General features: G+C 40.1%; 1 protein-coding gene and 2 long non-coding RNA genes across 7 annotated transcripts; 2 read left to right on the top strand and 1 right to left on the bottom strand.

The window, feature by feature from the left end:
- Positions 1-1,335: 1,335 nt before the first annotated feature.
- LOC137237341 (uncharacterized) lies at positions 1,336-2,716 on the top strand. Of its 3 annotated transcripts, none has more exons than XR_010948914.1 (5): positions 1,336-1,488; positions 1,539-1,835; positions 1,890-1,993; positions 2,053-2,200; positions 2,262-2,716. It is a non-coding gene; the product is annotated as an uncharacterized lncRNA (long non-coding RNA). The 3 variants fall into 3 exon arrangements; XR_010948911.1 differs by having other exon boundaries at positions 1,539-1,816; positions 1,875-1,993; XR_010948912.1 differs by having other exon boundaries at positions 1,539-1,816.
- A 21-nt stretch (positions 2,717-2,737) lies between these two features.
- Positions 2,738-4,079, bottom strand: LOC137237352 (uncharacterized). The gene is made up of 3 exons (XR_010948916.1): positions 3,840-4,079; positions 3,572-3,767; positions 2,738-3,504 (listed from the first exon to the last, which is right to left on the bottom strand). It is a non-coding gene; the product is annotated as an uncharacterized lncRNA (long non-coding RNA).
- A 1,607-nt stretch (positions 4,080-5,686) lies between these two features.
- On the top strand, positions 5,687-14,967 carry LOC137236713 (uncharacterized). Of its 3 annotated transcripts, none has more exons than XM_067759651.1 (2): positions 5,687-5,925; positions 8,983-14,967. In XM_067759651.1, exon 2 carries the CDS (start codon positions 13,458-13,460, stop codon positions 14,427-14,429), a length of 972 nt encoding a protein of 323 aa, XP_067615752.1. In that variant the 5' UTR covers positions 5,687-5,925; positions 8,983-13,457; the 3' UTR covers positions 14,430-14,967. The 3 variants fall into 3 exon arrangements, with proteins under 3 accessions (XP_067615752.1, XP_067615753.1, XP_067615754.1); XM_067759652.1 differs by lacking the exon at positions 5,687-5,925 and adding an exon at positions 6,518-6,626; XM_067759653.1 differs by lacking the exon at positions 5,687-5,925 and adding an exon at positions 6,635-6,683.
- Positions 14,968-22,499: the final 7,532 nt, after the last annotated feature.

The following is a 22,499-nucleotide window of genomic DNA, read 5'->3' on the forward strand; positions in this document are numbered from 1 at the left end:
ATGAATAAGGAATCTTGTAATATCGAGCTAAAAATAATGAACTCAAATATTAACGAAGTTAAAACTTTCAAGTACTTAGGGGTTCAGATTGATAATAAATTAAAATTTAATGATCATATTGATTATATAGTTGCCAAAATTTAGGTTTTCACGCAGCAAATTCAATTTCGGTTGCTCTGATACAAGTTGTATGCATTGTTAATGATAACTAAAGCTGGAGACATTGGTGCTTTATCGGTAACCGTATCGGTAACCTTTTAACAGCTGATTCGACCAACCTTATGAGAATCAATGCAATCGATTATTGGTGCCGCTAAGGTCGTAACCGTATCGTAGCCAACCAATTGGTTTTTGTTAACCGTCGTAACGATAAACAGCTGATTACGTTAGGGATACGACTACAGAGATACGATATACGGCACCAATGACTCCGGCTTAACCTGACATTATGTTCAATATGGCTACTTTTTAGCATTTTGACAGGGTGTTCAATATGGCGGCGCCTATCTTCAGCGGGTGATAGAAAGAGATACAGAATGAGACAGCGATAGTCAAATACAAATCAGGTGATCCAGTCACTTTGGAATTTTGACGTCTATGCAGAAGATATCACACTTAGTTATCATTCACAATGGTTGTATGTGCATGAGACATTTTTGACAGAAAATGATTTGCGTGCGTTTATATTAGGTTGGCCTGCCTGGCGGAACGATACAAGGGACAGCTGATTATAAACTTTTTTCAAAGCGGATTCATTGGTGCCGTACGTCGTATCGCTGTAGTCGTATCCCTAATGTAATCAGCTGTTTATCGTTACGGCGGAAAACCAAAAACCAATTGGTTGGCTACGGTACGGTTACGACCTTAGCGGCACCAATAATCGATTGCATTGATTCCCATAAGGTTGGTCGAATCAGCTGTTATAAGGTTACCGATACGGTTACCTATAAAGCACCAATGTCTGCAGCTTTAAAATCAGTTAAATTTTCATTGTTTTATGGCCGGTTTTTCAGTGCGAGTTTGAACTACAGTTAAGGTTGAATAGAGTTTAATCTTGTTACTTTTTTCGATAACTTAGAATGTTGCTGTTGATCTCAGCTTAAGCGGGAAAAGTGGCAGGGTTAAACTCTAGTCAACTAATCGAACGTAACATACGATCACGGATCGGCAACCATACGAAAGAATTTTACGTGGTACGTCAGACATATAAACAAATTGGGATTTTAGCATACGGTAGCGAACGGAACGTAATTTGTTTTCAATTCACAATAATTTTTACGATCCATATTAGGTTGGATTGTATTTTTAGCTCACAATAGATTTTGAACTGTCAAATTGGCTGCAAAAAATATAAAAAATAAAGCAAATAATTGCGATGGATTCAATTTTATTGTTTTGTTTGAGCTCAAGTGATAGCGAAGGCGATGAAAAGATTGTCTGAAGGCGTCTAAGAGAGCGCAGTAACCCGTTGGACTTATCGAACAAAGCGTAAGCATATCATTTATGTATTATTTCTTTGTAACAAAAAATTATTTCAGATTCTTGAAGAGATTTCGCTTAACTAAAGAAGCTTTTTTAAGTTAAATTTGAAGCAAGCCGATGCCAAAGCGGTTCCTCCAATTTTGCAATTGGCAGTCACGCTTTCACTTCTTGCTAGCGGTGGCTACCAGCACAATGTCGGTAGTGACTATTTAGTAGGAATGTGTCAGAGCACTGTCTCGAAGTTGACATCACATGTTGTTGCCGAGATGGAGAGGATGCTGTGTGCGGAATTTATATGCTTTGAACCAGATGACTCCCAAAGCTGTAAAGAATGGTTCGTGGGAAAACATAAAGTACCTGGAGATAAGTTTCTTAAGTTATTAAGTTATTAGTTATTAATTTTTTAGTGATTGGCTGTGTGGAAGGTACACATATTGGTTTACAAAAACCTACAGCTAACGAACATATGTACTTTAACCGTAAAGGGTACCACAGCATCAACGCTATGATTGTAAGTTGCTATTAAATATTTTAATTATACATTTTTAAAACAATTATAAAAATTCTCAGATATGTGATCACACCTACAAAATATTGGCAATCAACTGTCAATGCGGTGGTGCGGCTTATGATTCCTTCGTTTGGAAACATTCCGATCAGAGAAGGGATTTGAAGGATGGATTTCAACAGAACAGGCATCAATATTCCTGGCTCTTAGGTACAGTTAGTGGGAGCGGTGACCTTTTTTGTACCAATAATTAATTTATACATTTATATAGGAGATTCTGGCTACCCACTTGAGCCGTGGTTAATAACCCCATACAGAAGCACATCAGACGGTTCAGATTAGCAGTATTTTAATGACATTCACTCCAAAGGAAGGTCTGTTATTTGAGAGAACAATTGGCATTCTCAAGGGGCGCTGGGAATTTTAGGATACGGCAAAAGAGAAAGATATCATCCTGTGAAAATGGCAAGATTTGCAAATGTTTCTGCTGGATTGCATTTCATTTGCATTAAATTAAAGATACATTATGAACCGTCAAATCATCACTCCGAAGACCCTATTCTAGAAATTGAGACAGGCGAAACAAACCAACTTACCAATATATGAAAATCGATAAGAGATCAAATAAAAGGTTCACTTTTAAGAGTCTCATAAGCAATGATATCTTCATAAATAGTTTCAAAATTAAGCTTGGCAGTATTTAAATAAATTAAATTATTAATTAAATTCAATATTCTTTCATTTTTATTTTAAACATGTATATAGTATATGTACCAAGTACCAAGATTACTTTAAGTCATTCTTCAGGTAATCTTTGTACTTCATAAAACATAATTAAATTCATTTTCTAACTTAACACCTAAGAAAAAAAGAGAATTCACAGTCGGTTTCTTATATCCAAATATGCACATAATAATAATATTCAAAAAAAAATTAATGAGGTCTTCTCGCTTTAATTTGCAGGGTCTCCAATTTAAGCCTCTTTATTTGCAATTCGATCTGACTTCCCTCTTTTTGCCTGTTATACTTTTCTTCCTTAATTTGTAGGATGCGCTGCTGCACAAACAGGAACCGTCTAAACGTCCAGTAATCTGTCCAGCTTTTCATCCAAACCCCTTTGAAAATCGGACACAGTTTTAAAATTTTCCTGCAATAAAGCCATTTTCTGTTCGCTTGAACTTTTTTTGCGGGGCGTATTTCAGCGAGGCGTTCTTTCAACTATGGCGGCGGGTTAAGCAGTTGATGAACTTGGCAAACAACTTTGTGATTTATCATCGCTGCTTGCACTATATCTCTCGCTGTTATTTCACGAAGTCAGCGTTGCTCGAGCTCTGCCATACGCAATTATGTTTTCATCTCCTGCTACACAAACCTCAAGGCCAGCCGCCTCAATGATAGACTCCTCGGTGGCAGTTATGGTTTTTTCCTCATAGGGTCCCCCACCAGTCTTTTTCTTTGATATGTTTGTTGAAGGAAATCTTCTTTTTTGCTTGATACTTCTGGTCAGCAAAAGCCTTCAATGAAATAAAAACAAGTCTATTACTTTCAAGCTTCAAAAGATATAATAACGGCTGTACATACCTTCCTCCACATCTTTGCATCCTTAACTGGTGGCCCTTCAGCATTTAATCTGGTTGAAAGTTCCTCCCAAAGTCTATTGGAGGCAATTCTGACGTTTCCAGAGATTGGAAGATTATTCTTCGCCAGCCCTGGGTGTCTCGCCATGAAATCCGCCATCGTTTCCTTTTGGATTGGATTTATTTTGTTTGAATTCGACCTTTGTTAATAATAAGAGTTTAAAACTTGTTATTATATTTTATTTATTCATATATTTTAACAATTTACTTACATTTTTCATGAAAGTGTACGTTCAGACACTCGTCACGTAGTTTGCGATCCAAAATTACGATCGAAGTCGTACGTTCACGTATGTTATAATCCGAAAATCATGTTTTTACGTGGCGAGTTATACGATCACGGATGTTACGATTCGAGCCCTGATTTGGAACTACCAATATTTTCGAAGAACTTCTCCCGATTTTTATTTCTTTTGTATAGCACTTTGGATCAGTGGCGCAGATACCTTTTTGTGATTGGGGGATTTAATTTGACAATTTTATTTTCCTTTCAAGTTATTTTTATTTATTACTTGCAGGTGCTAAGAACATTCAAAGAATTATTTTACTTTTACCTGTAGTGGTATCTGTTGAGATAAAACTCAAAAAATTTTCACACACCATATTGTAACGAACTTAGGGAAATTCCGCTTATTTGAAACCTTCTGCTAACGTTCGAATCGCTTAACTGTTGAATAAATCACTACAATATTCAGTATTGTAAATGGTTCTTTATTTAGATTACTTTGGGCATAGTACAATTATGCTTCACAACTATACTGCACTTCGCAACTAATAGCGTGTTTAAATCAAACTGATTACTGACTACTCAGCTTGAGCTGCTTTTATACTCTCCGTTGCTTCATTCGCCGTTGACGTTTCTCCTTCTAGAACTGCTGTATCTCCTCCTTGGTAATTAGCTATATGAGTATATGCATATTTGTAGTTTATAGCCATATGCGTGTGTAATGAGTAACTACTACGACTGATGAGATGATGTGTGAGATATTTCTTCATTGCCTTGTATATATGTGTGTACATAATGACTGATGTATGCATGTACACAATTCCGGCTTGCTTCATGTTTTTGTTGTTGCGTGATTATTTACTAACAGCTTAGTGATGCTAAAATTCCCCACAATATGATGGCCTTAACTTTTCTCGCTCACATATCGAATGCACAGTGTAACCTGCTCCTTTGTAGTCAAATCTTGTGTTTCATCCGTCAAAATTTAATAGAATTTTGCAGCTTTGATTTTAGATAGCGCCTTTTGGGTCAACACTTCATAAAAAGCGTCGATAATTTAATTCTATATAGACGGACTCGTAAATTTCTCCCGTTTTCCTGGACCTTCTAGGTGGCTACGAAGAACTGGATCTCCCTTAGCTCTATACTTAAATAAAACTCTGAATTTTCGTTCGGTCCACTAAAGTGGTTTTGAATAAGACTATTTCTCTTTGTCGTCCAAGAACTATGTTTGCTTCAATGACATTAATTATATTCTTCATTTTTCAACAATTGTTGTTTGCGGGACTCATCGATTAGATTAAATAGACTATTCTCGATTTTGCATAAGGCGCAAAAAATGGTAAAAGTCTTGTTTCGTACATAGGCATTTTCTCACTGTGCGTCATAAAAGTCGCGCAGGGGAGAATGCGCCTGCCCGAATAAATTTACCGTTTTAAAATATACGTTGGAGTGGAACATGTCATGGGTTGCCATGATCGAAACTATTGCGCATTAGAATTAAAATAACGATTCAAGTTGAGCCTATCAATCAGTTTAGTCAGTCAAAAGAAAGACGCGGTGCCAGTAAGATGAAGAATAATAAATTGTGTGTGCAAGTGTATTTGTTGTGCAGAGATTGTAAATTGGTGTGACCTAGACGGTGTTTGTTGTACAAATCGGAAAAAAGATTAATATAAATTTATGTGTGCTAAACTAATGTATTGTATGTGCTAAGAACGTAATGTAGATAAATGAAAGTGAGCTAGAGCAATATTGAATCAATAAAAAGGGTTTTTTCTGGCCTTTGGCCTTTTTCCCTTATTTGAGTTGTTTTACTTGGTTGGGAAATTAGGCATGCATGAGTGCATGTGTGTGTACATGTGAGTATGCACGAAACAGTATGCTCCGTGTCGAGCCGGATTAAGACCAGTTGAGTGGAAGAAGTTTTTTTTTGCTGCGTAATTAAAACGGCTGCTGGTCAAAAGTGTTTAAGCATTCAAGCGAACAACAGGTATACGCGTAAAAGCAAAAACAAAAATTTGATAAAAATTCATTGAAGCTAATTTTTTGGAAAATTTTAAATCAAAAAGGTGAGCGTTAAAATAATAGTTAAACAAATTATCTACAGTCCGCTGAGAAAATTCGGTAGAATTTAAAAAGATAAATTGGAAAAGTGCGTATGTAAAATATATAACAAAATGTATAATCATAGTGGGGAATTTGTGCGCGAGTAGATAATATACTAAGCTATACATATATAGTGAGCATATACATATATTGTGAGGTAGAAAATAACATATAGTGTGCGCGTCGGTTTAAAGCTGGAGACATTGGTGCTTTATCGGTAACCGTATCGGTAACCTTTTAACAGCTGATTCGATCGACCTTATGAGAATCAATGCAATCGATTATTGGTGCCGCTAAGGTCGTAACCATATCGTAGCCAACCAAATGGGTTTTGGTTTACCGTCGTAACGATAAACAGCTGATTACGTTAAGGATACGGATACAGCGATACGACATACGGCACCAATGACTCCGGCTTTACGACCTTAGCGGCACCAATAATCGATTGCATTGATTCTCATAAGGTTGGTCGAATCAGCTGTTATAAGGTTACCGATACGGTTACCGATAAAGCACCAATGTCTCCAGCTTAAGATATATGTAAAGCTATAACGGGGCATATGTAAAACATGTTGAGATTCGTTCGAGTGCGCAAGAAATATATACATATATTTTGAGCGTGTAGAAAATAATACGCAGTCCGCATGTCGGGCAAAATGTATATGTAAGGTTATAACGGGACGTATGTATAATCATGCTGAGATTTGTCTCGAGTGCGCAAGTAAATATTGCATTGGAGCATTAAAAAATATAAATAAAATATATATTGTGCGCAACGGTTTGAAATATAGATATGTATAGCTTTAATGGCGTGCAGGTAGTTTATTAAAAAAAAAGAAGAAGGAATTTGTCTTTACATATATTATGAGTGTTGAGAAAATATGTTGTGCGCATCGGTGTAGAGTATATATGTAAAGCTACAAAGGGGCGCTTATGTAAGGTTTTTGCGTTTTATCTTAAGGGCGCGAGTAAATAATGGATTGGTATTTACATATATTATGAGAGTTGAAAAAAAATATGTTGTGCGCATCGGTTTAGAGTATATATGTAAAGCTACAAAGGGGCGCTTGTGTAAGGTTATTGCGATTTGTCATAAGGGCGCGAGTAAATAATGTATTGGTATTTACATATAGTATGAGTGCTGAGAAAAATATGTTGTGCGCATCGGTTTAGAGTACATATGTAAAGAAGGGGGTGTGCATAAAAAGAGAATAGTCTCAATTTGATGAAGTTTTGATTCTGTTGTGCTAATGGAATTTGTGTGTTTGTGTGACAAGTCTTAGGTGGCAATGTGGAAAATGTAGTGAAAGAAAATTTTTGTATCATGCAAGAATATTGAAGCATGTAAGTTTGGTGTGCTAGACATGAGTGTACATGTATGTACGTGGTTATGTATATATATATATATGGATATGCATGTGTGCTTGGTGTGAAAAATGGTGCTTGATACAAGAATATATTTTTTGAAAACAGCAAATATAAATGAATAATAAATTATAAAATTAAAAAATTGCTTCAAATAAATGTTTTCATACATTTGAAAAAGCAATATGGGCAATCCCCGATTATTAAAATCATACAAACAGACAAAATTGGCTAATTCGTTGTAGTTCTATAAATAGAACGAAAACAGCAACAAAAACCAAAGTTTCTTTGAAAACCGCCGTACCAAGCATAGCTTTAACACATAATTGCATACGAAGTATGCAATGTGTAAAAGATTAAAATATGCAAAAAGAAGGCAATTGGGAAGAACTACACAACAGGCATGACGTAGCTGAATGCGTTTACAACCATTTCAACTATCGTAGGAGTGCGGGTTCGACTCCCACTCCCGGGAGAAAAGGCTTTGAAGAGATTTACAAGGTATAATCGAAACAGCTGTCGCCTTGTCCGTCCTGATGTCACGTTGTTTAAATTTTTCCCAAATTATTAAATAAATTATAAAATTAAAAAATTGCTTCAAATAAATGTTTTCATACATTTGAAAAAGCAATATGGGCAATCCCTGATTATTAAAATCATACAAACAGACAAAATTGGTTAATTCGTTGTAGTTCTATAAATAGAACGAAAACAGCAACAAAAACCAAAGTTTCTTTGAAAACCGCCGTACCAAGCATAGCTTTAACACATAATTGCATACGAAGTATGCAATGTGTAAAAGATTAAAATATGCAAAAATGAGGCAATTGGGAAGAACTACACAACAGGCATGACGTAGCTGAATGCGTTTACAACCATTTCAACTATCGTAGGAGTGCGGGTTCGACTCCCACTCCCGGGAGAAAAGGCTTTGAAGAGATTTACAAGGTATAATCGAAACAGCTGTCGCCTTGTCCGTCCTGATGTCACGTTGTTTAAATTTTTCCCAAATTATTAAATAAATTATAAATGAATAAGATTGCATGCGATATACTAAATTAAATTGTGTGCTTAGATGTTTGCTTATTTCAATGTTTGTGTTTGAATGTTTGTGTGTTTGGATGTGCGTATGTAGCACTTTGATGGTGATAAAGTTTGTAAAAGAAAACCGTTGAAAAAAAAGGAGATATCATGAGATAAATTTGAATGGTGAGATAAGTTGAGCTGTTACTGGGGGCTTAAATAAAAAATATTTTATGCATAAACAAAAGATGAGCTTGGGGCAAGATTGTATAGTAGTACATGTGTACTGAGTGGGCTAGCGTACCTGCAGGTGTTTAAAGTCTTTCGGCAATTGCATGTTTGAGTTGGCACTAATGATGGGTGAGCACGGTTAAGGCGAGCTAGAATTTTTCAAACATATATGCAAGCCGGAAGCATTGGTGCAAGCGCTTGAAGCAAATGTCAGTGGGCGAGTCAAGATGATTGATTGAGGGCTTGGTGACAACCATCATTAAGCGTTTGTTTAAATGAAAAATAATAAGCTATGATAACAAAATTGCACTCTGTGTGCGAAGCTTCACTATTATCATTGCCATATTCAAATATATTATTTTGTTTGTTTGTTTCTTTTCTTTATGTTTTTTCATATTTAGACATGGCATTTCAGAAGAAGTTGAAGTCTCATGTAGTTAAAATCCAGCGTGCGCTAGAGTTTGTTAATGACACTGATTTTATTCAAGTGTCAGTGGGCGAGATTAAGGTGCGACTTACCTCACTACGGCTAGCATAGCAGGCATATAACGAAAAGTATACAGCTGTAATTGAGGATGTGGATGAGGAGGCGCTAGACCACTTTTGTGAGAAAAATCTAGCTGCAGTTGAGGCAGTCTATTTTGAGGCGCATGCAAAAATGCAGAGCAAATTAAAGAAAGAGAACCCGATTGAGGGGCCAGATAACAATAAGCAACCGATTAATGTGCAGGTGCAAATGCCAGTCCAACAGAATAATCTAAAAAATACTTGGGGCGAATTCGATGGCATGGCTACTAAATGGACAGGCTTTCGTGATCGGGTCTGCGCAGCCGTACATGATAACGATAAAGTAGACTCATTAAAATTTCTATAGCTGACGAATTCTCTTGTTGGGCGTACAAAGTTGACTTTTGGGCAATGGCAATTCTCGGCTAACAATTATATGCAAGCGTGGCAAAGACTAAATCAAATGTATGATCAAGGCTACTTAATTGGGCGAGAGCATTTGAGAAATTTTATTCGGCTGCCGGAATTGAAAGGCCCCGTGCGAGAAAACGACTTAAGGTGCATGTCAAATGTAACTCATGGCGTGCGACGTCAGCTACAGGCGCAAGGACTCCCGGTGGAACACTGGGATTTTTTCATGGTGCACATGCTACACGAGCGTTTAGGCACTGAAACAGCCAAACAATGGAAGCTAGCGAGGAAAACCCATACTCCGAAGTTAGATGACATGCTATCCTTTTTGGATAGGAAAGCACTGGCACTAGCAAATACATCTGATAACCGTAGGCGCGTAGAATCGGCAGTTGTCATACCGGGACATAATACAAAGAAACAGAGTGGAGCAAGGCAACAAGGAGCTAGAGCAGAACCGTCATCATCAGGGGCAGGAACAGGGGCGTCATTATTAGGTACAAGAGCCATGCCAATGGTTTGTGATGCATGCGGCGAAAACCATATGCTATATAATTGTCCAGAATTCATGGCACTAAGCCTGAGGGCAAGAAAAGAGTTCATTGGAAAAAGAAAATGGTGCCCAAATTGTTTAAGAAGGGGCATGGAGCTGAAAACTGCTACCAGGCGGAATGTTGGAAGTGTCCTGGTAGGCCAAAGCATAATAGTGTGCTATGCCCGAATTGGGAACCGAAGAAACAGATGAATACGGTGCAGGTACAAGCCCAGCACAACAAGTCGAGACCAAAGAGAAAATTAGATTGACAATTAAAGGGGGCTAGGAGACAAACAAATGCGATGCAAGAAGAGGGCAAGAAGGGCGAGATGGCCATAGAATAGTAAATGCTTCGGAGACAAAAGAGCCAAGAAGAAAATTAATGAAAACTGAAGCTATAATTGAAAAAAAAAAATAAACCTATTAGTATTAATGAAAACTATTCAGTGAATTTGAATAAGGGGCAAGAGCGGGCAAGGACATTATTGCCAACGGCAATGATGAAAATCGTTATAAGCGGCTATGAATTGGGGCCTATTAGAGCGTGGCTAGACACGGGGGCACAGACTAATATGATAACTTTTACATTGCAGCAAAGGTATGGTATAAGTACAGAATCGATCGGGAAAAAGATGATTGGCATTGAGGGAAATCCGCTGCAAGTGATCAAGAAGACTATGTTGGTGCTAAAGCCTTGGTATTCATCGAGTGTGCAGATTAATGCAGAATGCTGGATCCTGCCTTAATAGAGCCAGTGGTCTCCGGTGCTTCTTGCACCATGTACAAGGGTAGGTCCAACACATCAACCCATAGAAGGTGAGTTAGCTGACCCAAAATACTGGGTACCAGAAATTGTGCATATGTTACTTGGGGCTAGCTTAGTTGCAAGAATCTTCGTTAAAGTAATACGAAATAGCTTGGATGGGATAGCTTTGATGCAAACAACAGTGGGCATAGTAATTTTTGGTGAATGTGTGCATAGTCTGGATGAACAGATAGGTGAGCTTGTGTCAAGGGTGAGCTACAAAGATAATAGAGACCTAGACAAGTTAATAACAAAGTTTTGGGAAATGGAGCAGGTGCATGAGTGCTCAATGCAAACTGAAGAAGAAGAGCTAGTGGAGAAGATTTTCCTGGATACTCATTATATAAAGATGGCCGATTTGTAGTTATTATACCACTGAAAGATGTCAGAGACATAGGCAGTTCAAGAGAAACTGCACTGCGAAGATTTCTATATTTAGAGAAACGGTTAGAGAAGGAGCCAGAGCTGAGAGCGAGATATATAGAGTTTATGAGAGAATATGAGGAGCTGGGGCATATCAAGATCATAGATAAATATTCGGGGCAGAGCGTATAATATCCCACATCATTGTGTGGCCAAAAGGTTTCGTGTTGTTTTTGGCGCAAGTTGTTGCACCAATAAAAGGGTCTGCCTAAATGGGGTGCAACTACTAGGGGACAAGTTACACAGAAATTTGATCGAGACAATAATGAGGTTTACAAGGCATAGGATTGCATTTAGTGTAGATATTAAGATGATGATTAGACAAGTTAAGATTACTAGAAATCAATGGGATATGCAGCGAATATTTTGGCGCGAGAGCAGAGAAGAACCATTGAAGGAGTATTGGCTAATTGTTGTGACGTATGGTATGACATCATCGGCATATAATGCAGTTAGAGCAGTAATCCAGTGTGCAAGAGATGCAAAGAAAGATTACTGTAAAGCTGCTGAAGCAATTATTGTGTTACCGGAGCTGACAGTGAGCAAGACGCTATTGAACTAGCAAAACAAATGGATCACATCCTGGGTGGAGGCGGTTTGACACTTAGGAAATGGAAATCGAATAGCAAGAAGCTAATAAGGACCTTACAGTCCGGAGAAGAGGAGTGTTTGTTTAAATTCGAGGATGAAACTAGGGTGCTTGGATTGGTATGGTTGATATCGCCAGACCAATATGCATTTGTAGTTAAGACACAAGACTTGCCAGGTATCATAACAAAACGCGTAGTGGTTAGCTGCGTGGCACAGTTGTTTGATGGATACACTTCTCCCGTAATTGTTGTAGGGAAGGTTTTGATACAAGATTTGTGGTGATTGAAGGTAGAATGGGATGAAGAGCTACCATCTGAATTAGAAATGAGATTCAGAAAATATTGGGGCGAGATGAAAAAACTTGAAAATTTTAGAATTCCAAGATGGCTCGGTACTGAGATGTCTGAGAAGGTTGAATTATGTGACTTTGCTGATGCATCAGAATCAGCCTATGGTGCAGTTGTTTATGCTAGAACGAAGGAAGCGAATGGGAATTTTAAATGTAGATTAATAGTATCAAAAACAAGAGTAGCTCCAGTAAAGAAGATGACTATTCCCAGGTTGGAATTGTCGGCATGTGAGTTATTGGCTAGACTGGTCGTTGAGGTTAAGAGAGCAATGAATTGGGGCGAGATCAATTATACGTTGTGGACAGATTCTCTGGTTGTGCTTTACTGGTTAGAAAAAATGCCCAGAGATTTGAAAACATTTGTAGCTAATCGCGTATCAGCAATTCAAGATAATACTGGGGCAAAGAGTTGGAAACATGTGGGTTCGGAAGATAATCCAGCGGACTTATTAAGTCGAGGATTAGAACCCGGTGAGTTGGTTGATAATCGATTTTGGTTGGAGGGCCCAGAGTGGCTATCCTTTCCTAAGACACAGTGGCCACCTGATAAGTTTGAACAGGCTAAATCAAAAAATAATAATGATGGGCAAGCAGAAATTAAGGTGCACATTGTAAATGTATGTTATGAGGAGATGGAGATTTTTGTGCCAAAACTGGGGGAAGTGGTGAGCTTGTTCCAATCACGAAATAAAAAACAGGGCAAGAAGGAATTTTGAATGTATTGGCATATGTAAGGTGATTTATAGATATAGTCAAGACAAAATTGACGACTCGTGATAGGATAAGAAAGTCAGCAAAGAGGTGCAGATTAAGGGGCATGAAATTGAAGGTAGATTTACCAAGTGAGCAAGAAAAATTGTGGCCAATGGAGTACTTACTGAGAAATTCGCAGGAGAAATATTTTCACAAAGAATTGGTATTGTTAAAAAAGGAGCACAGGTTACCGGAACATAGTAAGTTGGAATCACTACGACCAATTTTGGATAAAAGCGGGCTTTTGAGGGTAGGAGGTCGATTGAATGAGGCGAACCTTGGATATGAAGCAAAGCATCAGGTAATTGTGGCAAGAGGTTCCAGATTGGCTTACATCATAGCTGATTATGCGCACAGACAAACTAAGCATGGGGCAGTGCAAGTAATGGCACATTTCATTCGGCAAAAGTACTGGATTCCACGCTTGAGAGATGAGCTCAGAAAATACTTACGTGGGTGTGTTGTATGTGTGCGATACAACTAAAAGCTTGAACAACAGTTGATGGCAGACCTACCAGCTGAGAGGGTGCAAGCAGATAAACCATTTCTTCACTGCGGGCTAGCTTATGCAGGCATATTTAATGTACGTGTGAGGGTGCGAGACGATTATGTCGATAAGACTAAATGTTGGGTTGTTGTGTTTGTATGCCTGAAAACTCGGGCTGTACATATCGATTTGGTGCTAGATCTGACAACTCAATCCTTCATTGCGTGCTTTGAAAGATTTATTGGACGGCGAGGTCATTATGCAAAACTATTCAGCGATAATGCGACGACATTTGTTGGTGCGAGCAAGACGACAAAAAGGGCTATGGATCACTGGAGAGGGCAAGAGGCGCTGGAACATATTGGTCTAAAAGGTACTGAGTGGCATTTTATGATTCCAGCAGCGCCACATCAAGGAGGTATTTACGAAGCAGCTGTAAAGTCAATGAAGTTCCATTTGTCCAGGATCGTGGGCCAGAAAACGCTGGCACAAGACCAGCTTGTGACGTTGCTAGTTGAGATCGCGGCAATACTGAATTCCAGACCTTTATATCCACTGTCAGATGATCCAAATGACATGCAAGCATTGACACCGGGTCATTTTATTATTGGGGAGCCATTGATTTTGCCACCTCTGTTTCTGGTGGATGACCAACCGACAAGTTTAGGGATAAAACTCTGGCAGCAAAGGCAAACAATGCTTCAGCACTTCTGGAATAGATGGCAAGCAGACAATTTAAACAGTTTACAAGAGAGAAAGAAATGGCGCAGAGAACATGAAAACGTTAAGATTGGGCAGATGGTAATAATCAAAGCAGAAAATTTTCCACCAGCCCAGTGGGCATTGGGACGATTTACCGAACTGGTCCTTAGTAAGGACAAACTGGTTCGTTCTGTTGTGGTGCAGACACAAACGAGCAAATTAACGAGACCTATACAGAAGATATGCATACTACCAGTAGAGCCAGACCCAGCAGAGCAGCGGTAAAAGATGAAGTATTTGGGCTAATAAATTATGTAGATATTTATATATGTATATTTGAGCTTAGTTGAGAAAACCGTAGGTTTTCGCTGGCACTGTTTCGTACAGGGGCATTTTCTCACTGTGCGTCATAAATGTCGCGCAGGGGAGAATGCGCCTGCCCGAATAAATTTACCGTTTTAAAATATACGTTGGAGTGGAACATGTCATGGCTTGCCATGATCGAAACTATTGCGCATTAGAATTAAAATAACGATTCAAGTTGAGCGAATCAATCAGTTTAGTCAGTCAAAAGAAAGACGCGGTGCCAGTAAGATGAAGAATAATTGTGTTGTGCAAGTGTATTTGTTGTGCAGAGATTGTAAATTGGTGTGACCTAGACGGTGTTTGTTGTACAAATCGGAAAAAAGATTAATATAAATTTATGTGTGCTAAACTAATGTATTGTGTGTGCTAAGAACGTAATGTAGATAAATGAAAGTGAGCTAGAGCAATATTGAATCAATAAAAAGGGTTTTTTCTGGCCTTTGGCCTTTTTGCCTTATTTGAGTTGTTTTACTGGTTGGGAAATTAGGCATGCATGAGTGCATGTGTGTGTACATGTGAGTATGCACGAAACAAGTCTAGTTGAGGGGTCGACTGCTAATACGCTACCAAAAATATCGAGAGAGATGTCAAAAGACGCGTATTGACCTCGACAACAATAATCCGAAGGCGGAAAAGAAACTTTTTCTCTGTCCGGAAATATTTGCAGTTGAAGTTGGCGATTTTCATGTGGTTGTTGTAATGTTGTAGTGCCCACAAAAAAAATTGTGAACATAAGTGTTTTGCGCGGATATAGTTTTGGTCTCCAAACCGGTGTTGGACCCACCCAGCGTAATTTTTTATAAGCGCGGCCGAAGGCCCCCAATGCAGAAAGGTGTTCTGCGTAAAAATGCTATGGATCCGACCCCCGGTGTCGGAGGGATCCGCGGGTCATTTTTTTCGTTAATATCTTTTGAAAGACAACATTTTTATTTCCCGCCTTCGGATTATTAATACTGATGTCAAGACGCGTCGTTTGGACGCGTATTAGCAGTCGACCCCTCAACTAAACTATTACCCAAAAAATTATCACGGCCAGGAATTGCATGCATGTACATTTGACTGGGTCGATTTATTAACCGATATCGCGCCATCGACTTTTCGATAGGATTTGGGCTCAGGTAAAATAGTTCCACTACGCATACCCAAAAAAATAATTTACGAGCCTGCGAAATTTCATTTTTTTTACTATTTTTCGACTTCGATTTTTAAGGTTTTTTTCATGACCTACTAAAAAAGTTTTCATTTGATTGTAAAATTTTCATATATACCTTGTCCGACCCATTATTATTATTTTTTTTTCTTTTCAAAAAACTGACAACGTTTTTAGCCGACAAATTTTTGGCTTAAGTGCAGAATACAAACATTTGTCAAATTAAAAAAATTTATATGAGTATCGGTAGTTGTGTTTATGGTGAGTTCAACCGTATACTTTTTTTTTTTGTGCAAATAATAACTATAGGGGTAATTCCACGTCAAAAGGTAAATTTTACATTTTTTTAAACAAAATATGTTTGAAACTATTGAGTCAATCTTGAAAATTGCAATGTCTTTAGATAGGTAATAAAACAAGGTTTTGTTTGATATATAAAGCATCTATATTTAGAAAAATTTCTATAATAAAATTATGTTTTTATGGGAAAATGATTGCTAACTTATCATAAATTGAATAATAAGTCGAAAAAATGTGTTATTGACAAAATACTTTAATACTATCGTGTTGAAGGTAATTTCATTATTTTTAATTTTGTATATATATCCTTATATTAGAAGGTGTAACTTGATTATTTAGGGGCGAAAAACAAAGAAGGTGTCATATGAGTTAAATTATTTTTATCGATGTAGGTATATATAAGTTATCTCCCGTCTCGGGGGAGATGTAAAAAATTAAAGGTGCGGGGGAACTCACTGTCCTCCGATACTTGTGAATAGAAAAAAGGAACGATTTCAGATTAAACGTCACAACTTCTTTATTCGTGCCACTTGCACGCTAATTAACTACTACACTAAACATACGTTGCAATTTACTTAAATAACTTCTTAGCCATGGTTCAATTATGTACAGGTTGGCTCATCTCATCAGATTTTATTTATGTCATTGCATGGTCGAAGGGATTGTCAAAAGGAGATGGCAAACTCAAAATGAAACCAACACATTGGCAACATTTTACTTACACATACAAAAACTGCTAAGTTTTATGTTTCCATCCCATACCATTCGCACCAACACCAATACACAGATTTTGACAATTTGAACAGACATATTTTGTTGCTTTACAGATGAGCCAACCTGTATATAGTTGAACCATGTTCTTAGCCTAACTAAAATCTTTACATTGCAGTTCCCATGCTTTACCCAGAACTGCTCGCGCATGTAGACAGGAATTGCTTAGCGTGCGATTCCCATAACTAACGTAAGGTGACATGATCGATGGTTGCGCGTGTGCCGCGTCAGCGACTTTAAGCTGGAGTCATTGGTGCCGTATGTCGTATCGCTGTATCCGTATCCCTAACGTAATCAGCTGTTTATCGTTACGACGGTAAACCAAAACCCAATTGGTTGGCTACGATACGGTTACGACTTTAGCGGCACCAATAATCGATTGCATTGATTCTCATAAGCTTGGTCGAATCAGCTGTTAAAAGGTTACCGATACGGTTACCGATAAAGCACCAATGTCTCCAGCTTTATTCTATTAAACTAAATAAGTCACACGCTTAGCAACGTGATCGTAGGGTGTGCCGTTGTGTGGTATTATGGTACCTATGCATGTAACTCCTCCCCCTTTAAAGATCTGCGTCTCGTAGATCAAATGTCGTAGAGCGTGAGGGGGAGAAATTTTGTAAGGAGTGATTGCGACCTTCTGGTGATGATTTAGTACTGACGCTTGTGACTGGCAGGCTAGGATCTGAGCGATAAAATTCAGGTGCAGATTTGCCTTTGGGGATCCTATTTATGCTAATGTTTCCCGTCCAATGCGTAGGAATTTGAACCGGTGGAAGGTCTAGTTTCTTTGTGTAACATCTCCACAGCGTTCCGGCAATAAGGGCTACTGCGAAAATCGAGATAGCCTCTGTAACGATAGAAAAATTGATTTTTTCATTGACATAGCCTAGATAATTAACATTCTCCAAGTTGACATTCATGGTATGGTTTTTTATGTTAGAAAGTACGGCTGGGAGGGCGTGTGCGGTAACAGCTTCATTGCTGGAAAATTCCTGATCGCCAATCTTGATTGCCTCGTTGTTGAATTGAATTACGTATGTGTCATTAATAGTATTTGTGGCATTGTTGCTCCTTATTATAGGAGCTTGAAATGAAAATGGTGTTTTCGTTTACCAACTCTATATGGGATCCGTTTCGTCTAATAAATTGACAACTAGCAGCCCCACCTTTTAAGAGTCGGACTCGGAGGTGCATACTGTGGATGAGCCCATAACCATGAAATCCTTCGTCAACCTCAACATTCTGGTATGGGAGGGTTTCTGTTTCGGATAGGATTTGGTTCACCTCGTCTATGTCTAACAAGTTGGTATTAACAATTCCTCGCTTTGCCAATTGACATGCTCGCACAAATTCATTGACCTCTTCGCGAACGAGGACGATGTTGCGAAGTGCGCTTTGCTCGAATTCGATTCCTTCTCTTTCCTTTACTACGTAGTTGGTGCGGTTCACCACTTCTTCAATTCGTTTCAATACTTCTTCGGTGGTTGTGAATAGCTTTCTATTGACTTTATATTGATGGTTGTTGTTAGCTATTATCTGGTTTTGGCTGTGGAGGATGTTATTCCAATCTGTTGCGTCAGGCGATCCTGCCAGCCACTTCCATGCTGACCCAATCCAGTCAATGGATCGGGTAACTCTAGTCTTGCTTGTGCTTCCCATCAACTCTACGAGTCGTTCGAGTGTTTGGTTGACGTAGTGCTGGGCTAAGAGTTGCCTGTCGGTTCGTTTGATTAGATGACTTGCTAATTTATCCATTTGAGTCACCATCGTGGTATATTTTTGTAGGTCGGTGACGTGTATGAGTTTGAATGAGCCCCCTATGATCCACCCATCTCCGCTCTGGATCGTTATTATTGGGGCCTTGTAGTTAAATATGTATAGTGCACTGATGGCTGATGCCAGCAGTGGGAATCTGCAACACAAGATGTTAATTCTAATTTAATGTAGTTAGTAGTTGTTATGTGGGTGGGGTGTTATGGAGGGTGGGGCCGTGTGTAGAAGTCCACGAAAGTGGGGAAAGCTTCTGACCGCCATTCACCTGGGAATGGCCAGAGCGATTCTTTTGCATGCGGTTCAAGCAGCTCACTACTGCCGGTCGCTTGCGGCCAAGTATCCTCTGGGTAGCCGCTAAACACCCGTTTAGCGGTGAGCTAATGTGAGAAGGCGACAGCCTGGCTAGGCCACTCTGACATAATCGGTTTAAGGCCTAGCCGGGGGAGATTTCATCGGCAGCGTCTGTACACCTCTAGGTGCGGCTGCAAGCGGGCGTCTGTCTTGGAGCAAGCGGCTCGCTATATAAACGTGCCAAGTAATATTTTCACCCCCGCTGAGCGGGTTGTGCGCTGGGCTTGGGACCCGCCACGTAAAACCATACTCCAATGAAATATAACAACAAGCCTCGGATAAATACACTCTCTATTGATGACGACCATGGCAAACGTTTGAAGGACAATGAATTGAGGGCATGCACCTGGAACGTCCGCTCCCTGAATGGGATTGGTGCAGATGCCCGGCTGGTTGATGTCCTCGTCAAAGCAAAGTCTGACATCACCGCCATCCAAGAAATGCGTTGGACGAAGCAAGGAAGAAAGAAGATCAAAAATTGTGACATATATTGGAGTGGCCATGCGAATAAGCGCAGTTTCGGCGTCGGATTCGTGGTGGGAGAGAGACTCTGTCGCCAAGTGCTGGCGTTCACGCCTGTGGACGAGCGTCTCGCCGCTATTCGAATAAAAGCAAAATTTTTTAATATATCATTCATCTGCGCCCATGCGCCGACAGAGGAGAAAGACGATGAGGTGAAAGACACTTTTTATGAACAATTAGAACGCACATACGAGCGCTGCCCCCGTCATGATATAAAAGTCGTGCTTGGCGACTTTAACGCCAGGGTGGGCAAAGAAGGTGTTTTTGGCCCTACAGTCGGAAAGTTCAGCCTACACAATGAAACTTCTCCTAACGGACTGAGGCTGATTGACTTTGCCGGTGCTCGAAACATGGTCATATCAAGCACGAGGTTCATGCATAAAAAGATACATCAAGCTACATGGCTGTCTCCTGATCGAAATACTCGCAATCAGATCGATCACGTTGTGATAGACGGACGGCATGCCTCCAGTGTTTTAGATGTGCGAACGATCCGAGGACCTAACATCGATTCGGACCATTATCTCGTTGCAGCCAAAATACGCACCCGCCTCAACGCGGCTAAAAACAAGGAACAAAAAACACAAGGAAAGCTAGACGTCGAAAAGCTTCAATCACAACAGACTGCCAATGATTTCGCAACTCGACTCTCACACCTGCTCTCTGAGGGCACAACTCATCCTGAAGGAATACAGGAGCAGTGGGAGCATATCTCCAAAGCACTTCATACTGCCGCCGAGGAAAAAATTTGTTACCGGCGGCCACGAAAAAACAACTGGTATGATGAAGAATGCCGCGTTGCAACCGAAAGAAAAGACGCTGCCTACAAGGCTACGTTAAAAGCGAGCGCGACAAGAGGAGTGTGTGAACGCTATCGTGAGTTGAAAAGGGAAGCGAGACGCCTTTTCAGGAAGAAAAAAGCAGAAGCAGAAAGGCGTGAGTGCGAGGAGCTTGAGCTGCTAGCCACCAGGAATGACGCCCGAAAATTCTACCAAAAAATACGGCGACAGACGGAAGGTTTTAAGACCGGGGCAAACTCCTGTAGGAACGAAAACGGCGACCTTGTAACTGATGTCCAGAGAGTGCTTAGATTATGGACGGAACACTTCTCTGCTCTCCTAAATGGAGGCAGCAATTCACCGCGCAGAGATGAAGAACCCGATCCCACAATCGATGATGATGGAATATATGTCCCCCCGCCCGATTATGACGAAGTTAGAATAGCAATAACCAGATTGAAAAACAACAAGGCCGTGGGCGCTGATGGATTGCCTGCGGAGCTATTCAAGTTCGGCGGCGAGGAGTTGGTAAGGCGCATGCAGCAGCTTCTTAGCAAAATATGGGCGGACGAAAGCATGCCCGACGGTTGGAATCTAAGTTTTCTTTGCCCAGTCCACAAGAAGGGGGATACTGCAAAATGCACCAACTATCGTGGAATCAGCCTTCTTAATATCGCATATAAGGTCCTTTCAAGTGTATTGTGCGAAAGATTGAAGCCCACCGTGAACCGGCTGATTGGACCTTATCAGTGCGGCTTCAGACCTGGTAAATCTACCATCGACCAGATTTTCACAATGCGCCAAATCTTGGAAAAAACCCGTGAAAAGAGAATCGGCACACATCACCTCTTCGTCGACTTTAAAGCCGCCTTCGACAGCACGAAAAGGAGCTGCCTATATGCCGCTATGTCTGAATTTGGTTTCCCCTCAAAACTTATACGGCTGTGCAAAATGACGTTGAGCAACACCATCAGCTCAGTCAGAATTGGGAAGGACCTCTCCGAGCCGTTCGAAACTAAACGAGGTTTCAGACAGGGTGACCCCATATCGTGCGATTTCTTTAATTTGATGCTGGAGAAAATTATACTAGCTGCAGAACTTAACCGCACTGGAACAATATACTATAAAAGCGTGCAATTACTGGCATATGCTGATGACATTGATATCATCGGCCTAAACACCCGCGCTGTTAGTTCTGCTTACTCCAAGCTGGAAAAAGAAGCGGTAAAGATGGGTTTGATGGTGAATGAGGACAAAACGAAGTACCTGCTGTCATCGAGCAAAGAGTCAGCGCATATGCGCCTTGGCAACCACGCTACTGTTGGCAGCCATAATTTCGAAATAGTAAAAGACTTCGTTTATTTGGGAACCAGCATCAACATTAGCAACAACATCAGCACTGAAATCCAGCGAAGAATCAATCTTGCCAATAAATGCTACTTTGGACTAGGTAGGCAATTGAAAAGTAAAGTCCTCTCTCGGCGAACGAAAATCATACTCTACAAGTCACTTATCGTACCCGTCCTGCTATATGGGGCAGAAGCATGGACCATGACAACAGCAGATGAAGCGGCTTTGGGAGTGTTCGAGAGAAAAGTTCTTCGAAAGATTTATGGACCTCTACGCGTTGGCGATGGCGAGTACCGAAGAAGATTTAACGATGAGCTGTACGAGCTATACGCAGGCATCAACATAGTCCAGCGAATTAAAACGCAGCGGCTGCGCTGGCTAGGCCATGTTATGCGAATGAAAGATGATGCTCCGGCCAAGAAAGTGTTTCTATCGGAACCTGCCCATGGAAGCAGAGGTAGAGGGCGGCCCCCACTCCGTTGGAAGGACCAGGTGGAAAACGATTTAAACTCCCTTGGTGTGACCAATTGGCGCCGGTTGGCGGAGCGAAGGAGCGACTGGCGCGCCTTGTTGGACGGCCATAACCGTTTAGACGGTTAAGCGCCAATTAAGTAAGTAAGTAAGTAGTTGTTATGTTCTAAGTAAGTTACGGTTAAAAAAATAAAATAAATGTAAGGCGCGATAACCTCCGAAGAGATCTAAGGCCGAGATTCTCTTCCAATTTGCGTCGTGCTCCTCTTGATTTTTCCCTACAAATTGGCCGGACGGGACCTACATGTTTTATGCCGACTCCGAGCGGCATCTGCAAGGCAGATGAGTTTTCACTGAGAGCTTTTCATGGCAGAAATACAATCGGAGCGCTTGCCAGACACTGCCGAGGGGCGACCCCGCTTAGAAAAATTTTCTTCTAATTGAAAAATCTTATTTCTAAAATTTTGATGTTGCTTTGCCAGTAAGTTACGGTTATCTATTTAATAAAAAGGAAAAATG

The sequence above is a fragment of the Eurosta solidaginis genome, chromosome 1, assembly GCF_040869045.1.
Source record: "Eurosta solidaginis isolate ZX-2024a chromosome 1, ASM4086904v1, whole genome shotgun sequence".
In the NCBI taxonomy this organism is placed as follows: Eukaryota; Metazoa; Arthropoda; class Insecta; order Diptera; family Tephritidae; genus Eurosta; species Eurosta solidaginis.

Coding starts and splice junctions, on each gene's coding strand:
- LOC137236713 (XM_067759651.1), top strand. CDS start 13,458: ATGGCAGACCTACCAGCTGAGAGGGTGCAAGCAGATAAACCATTTCTT.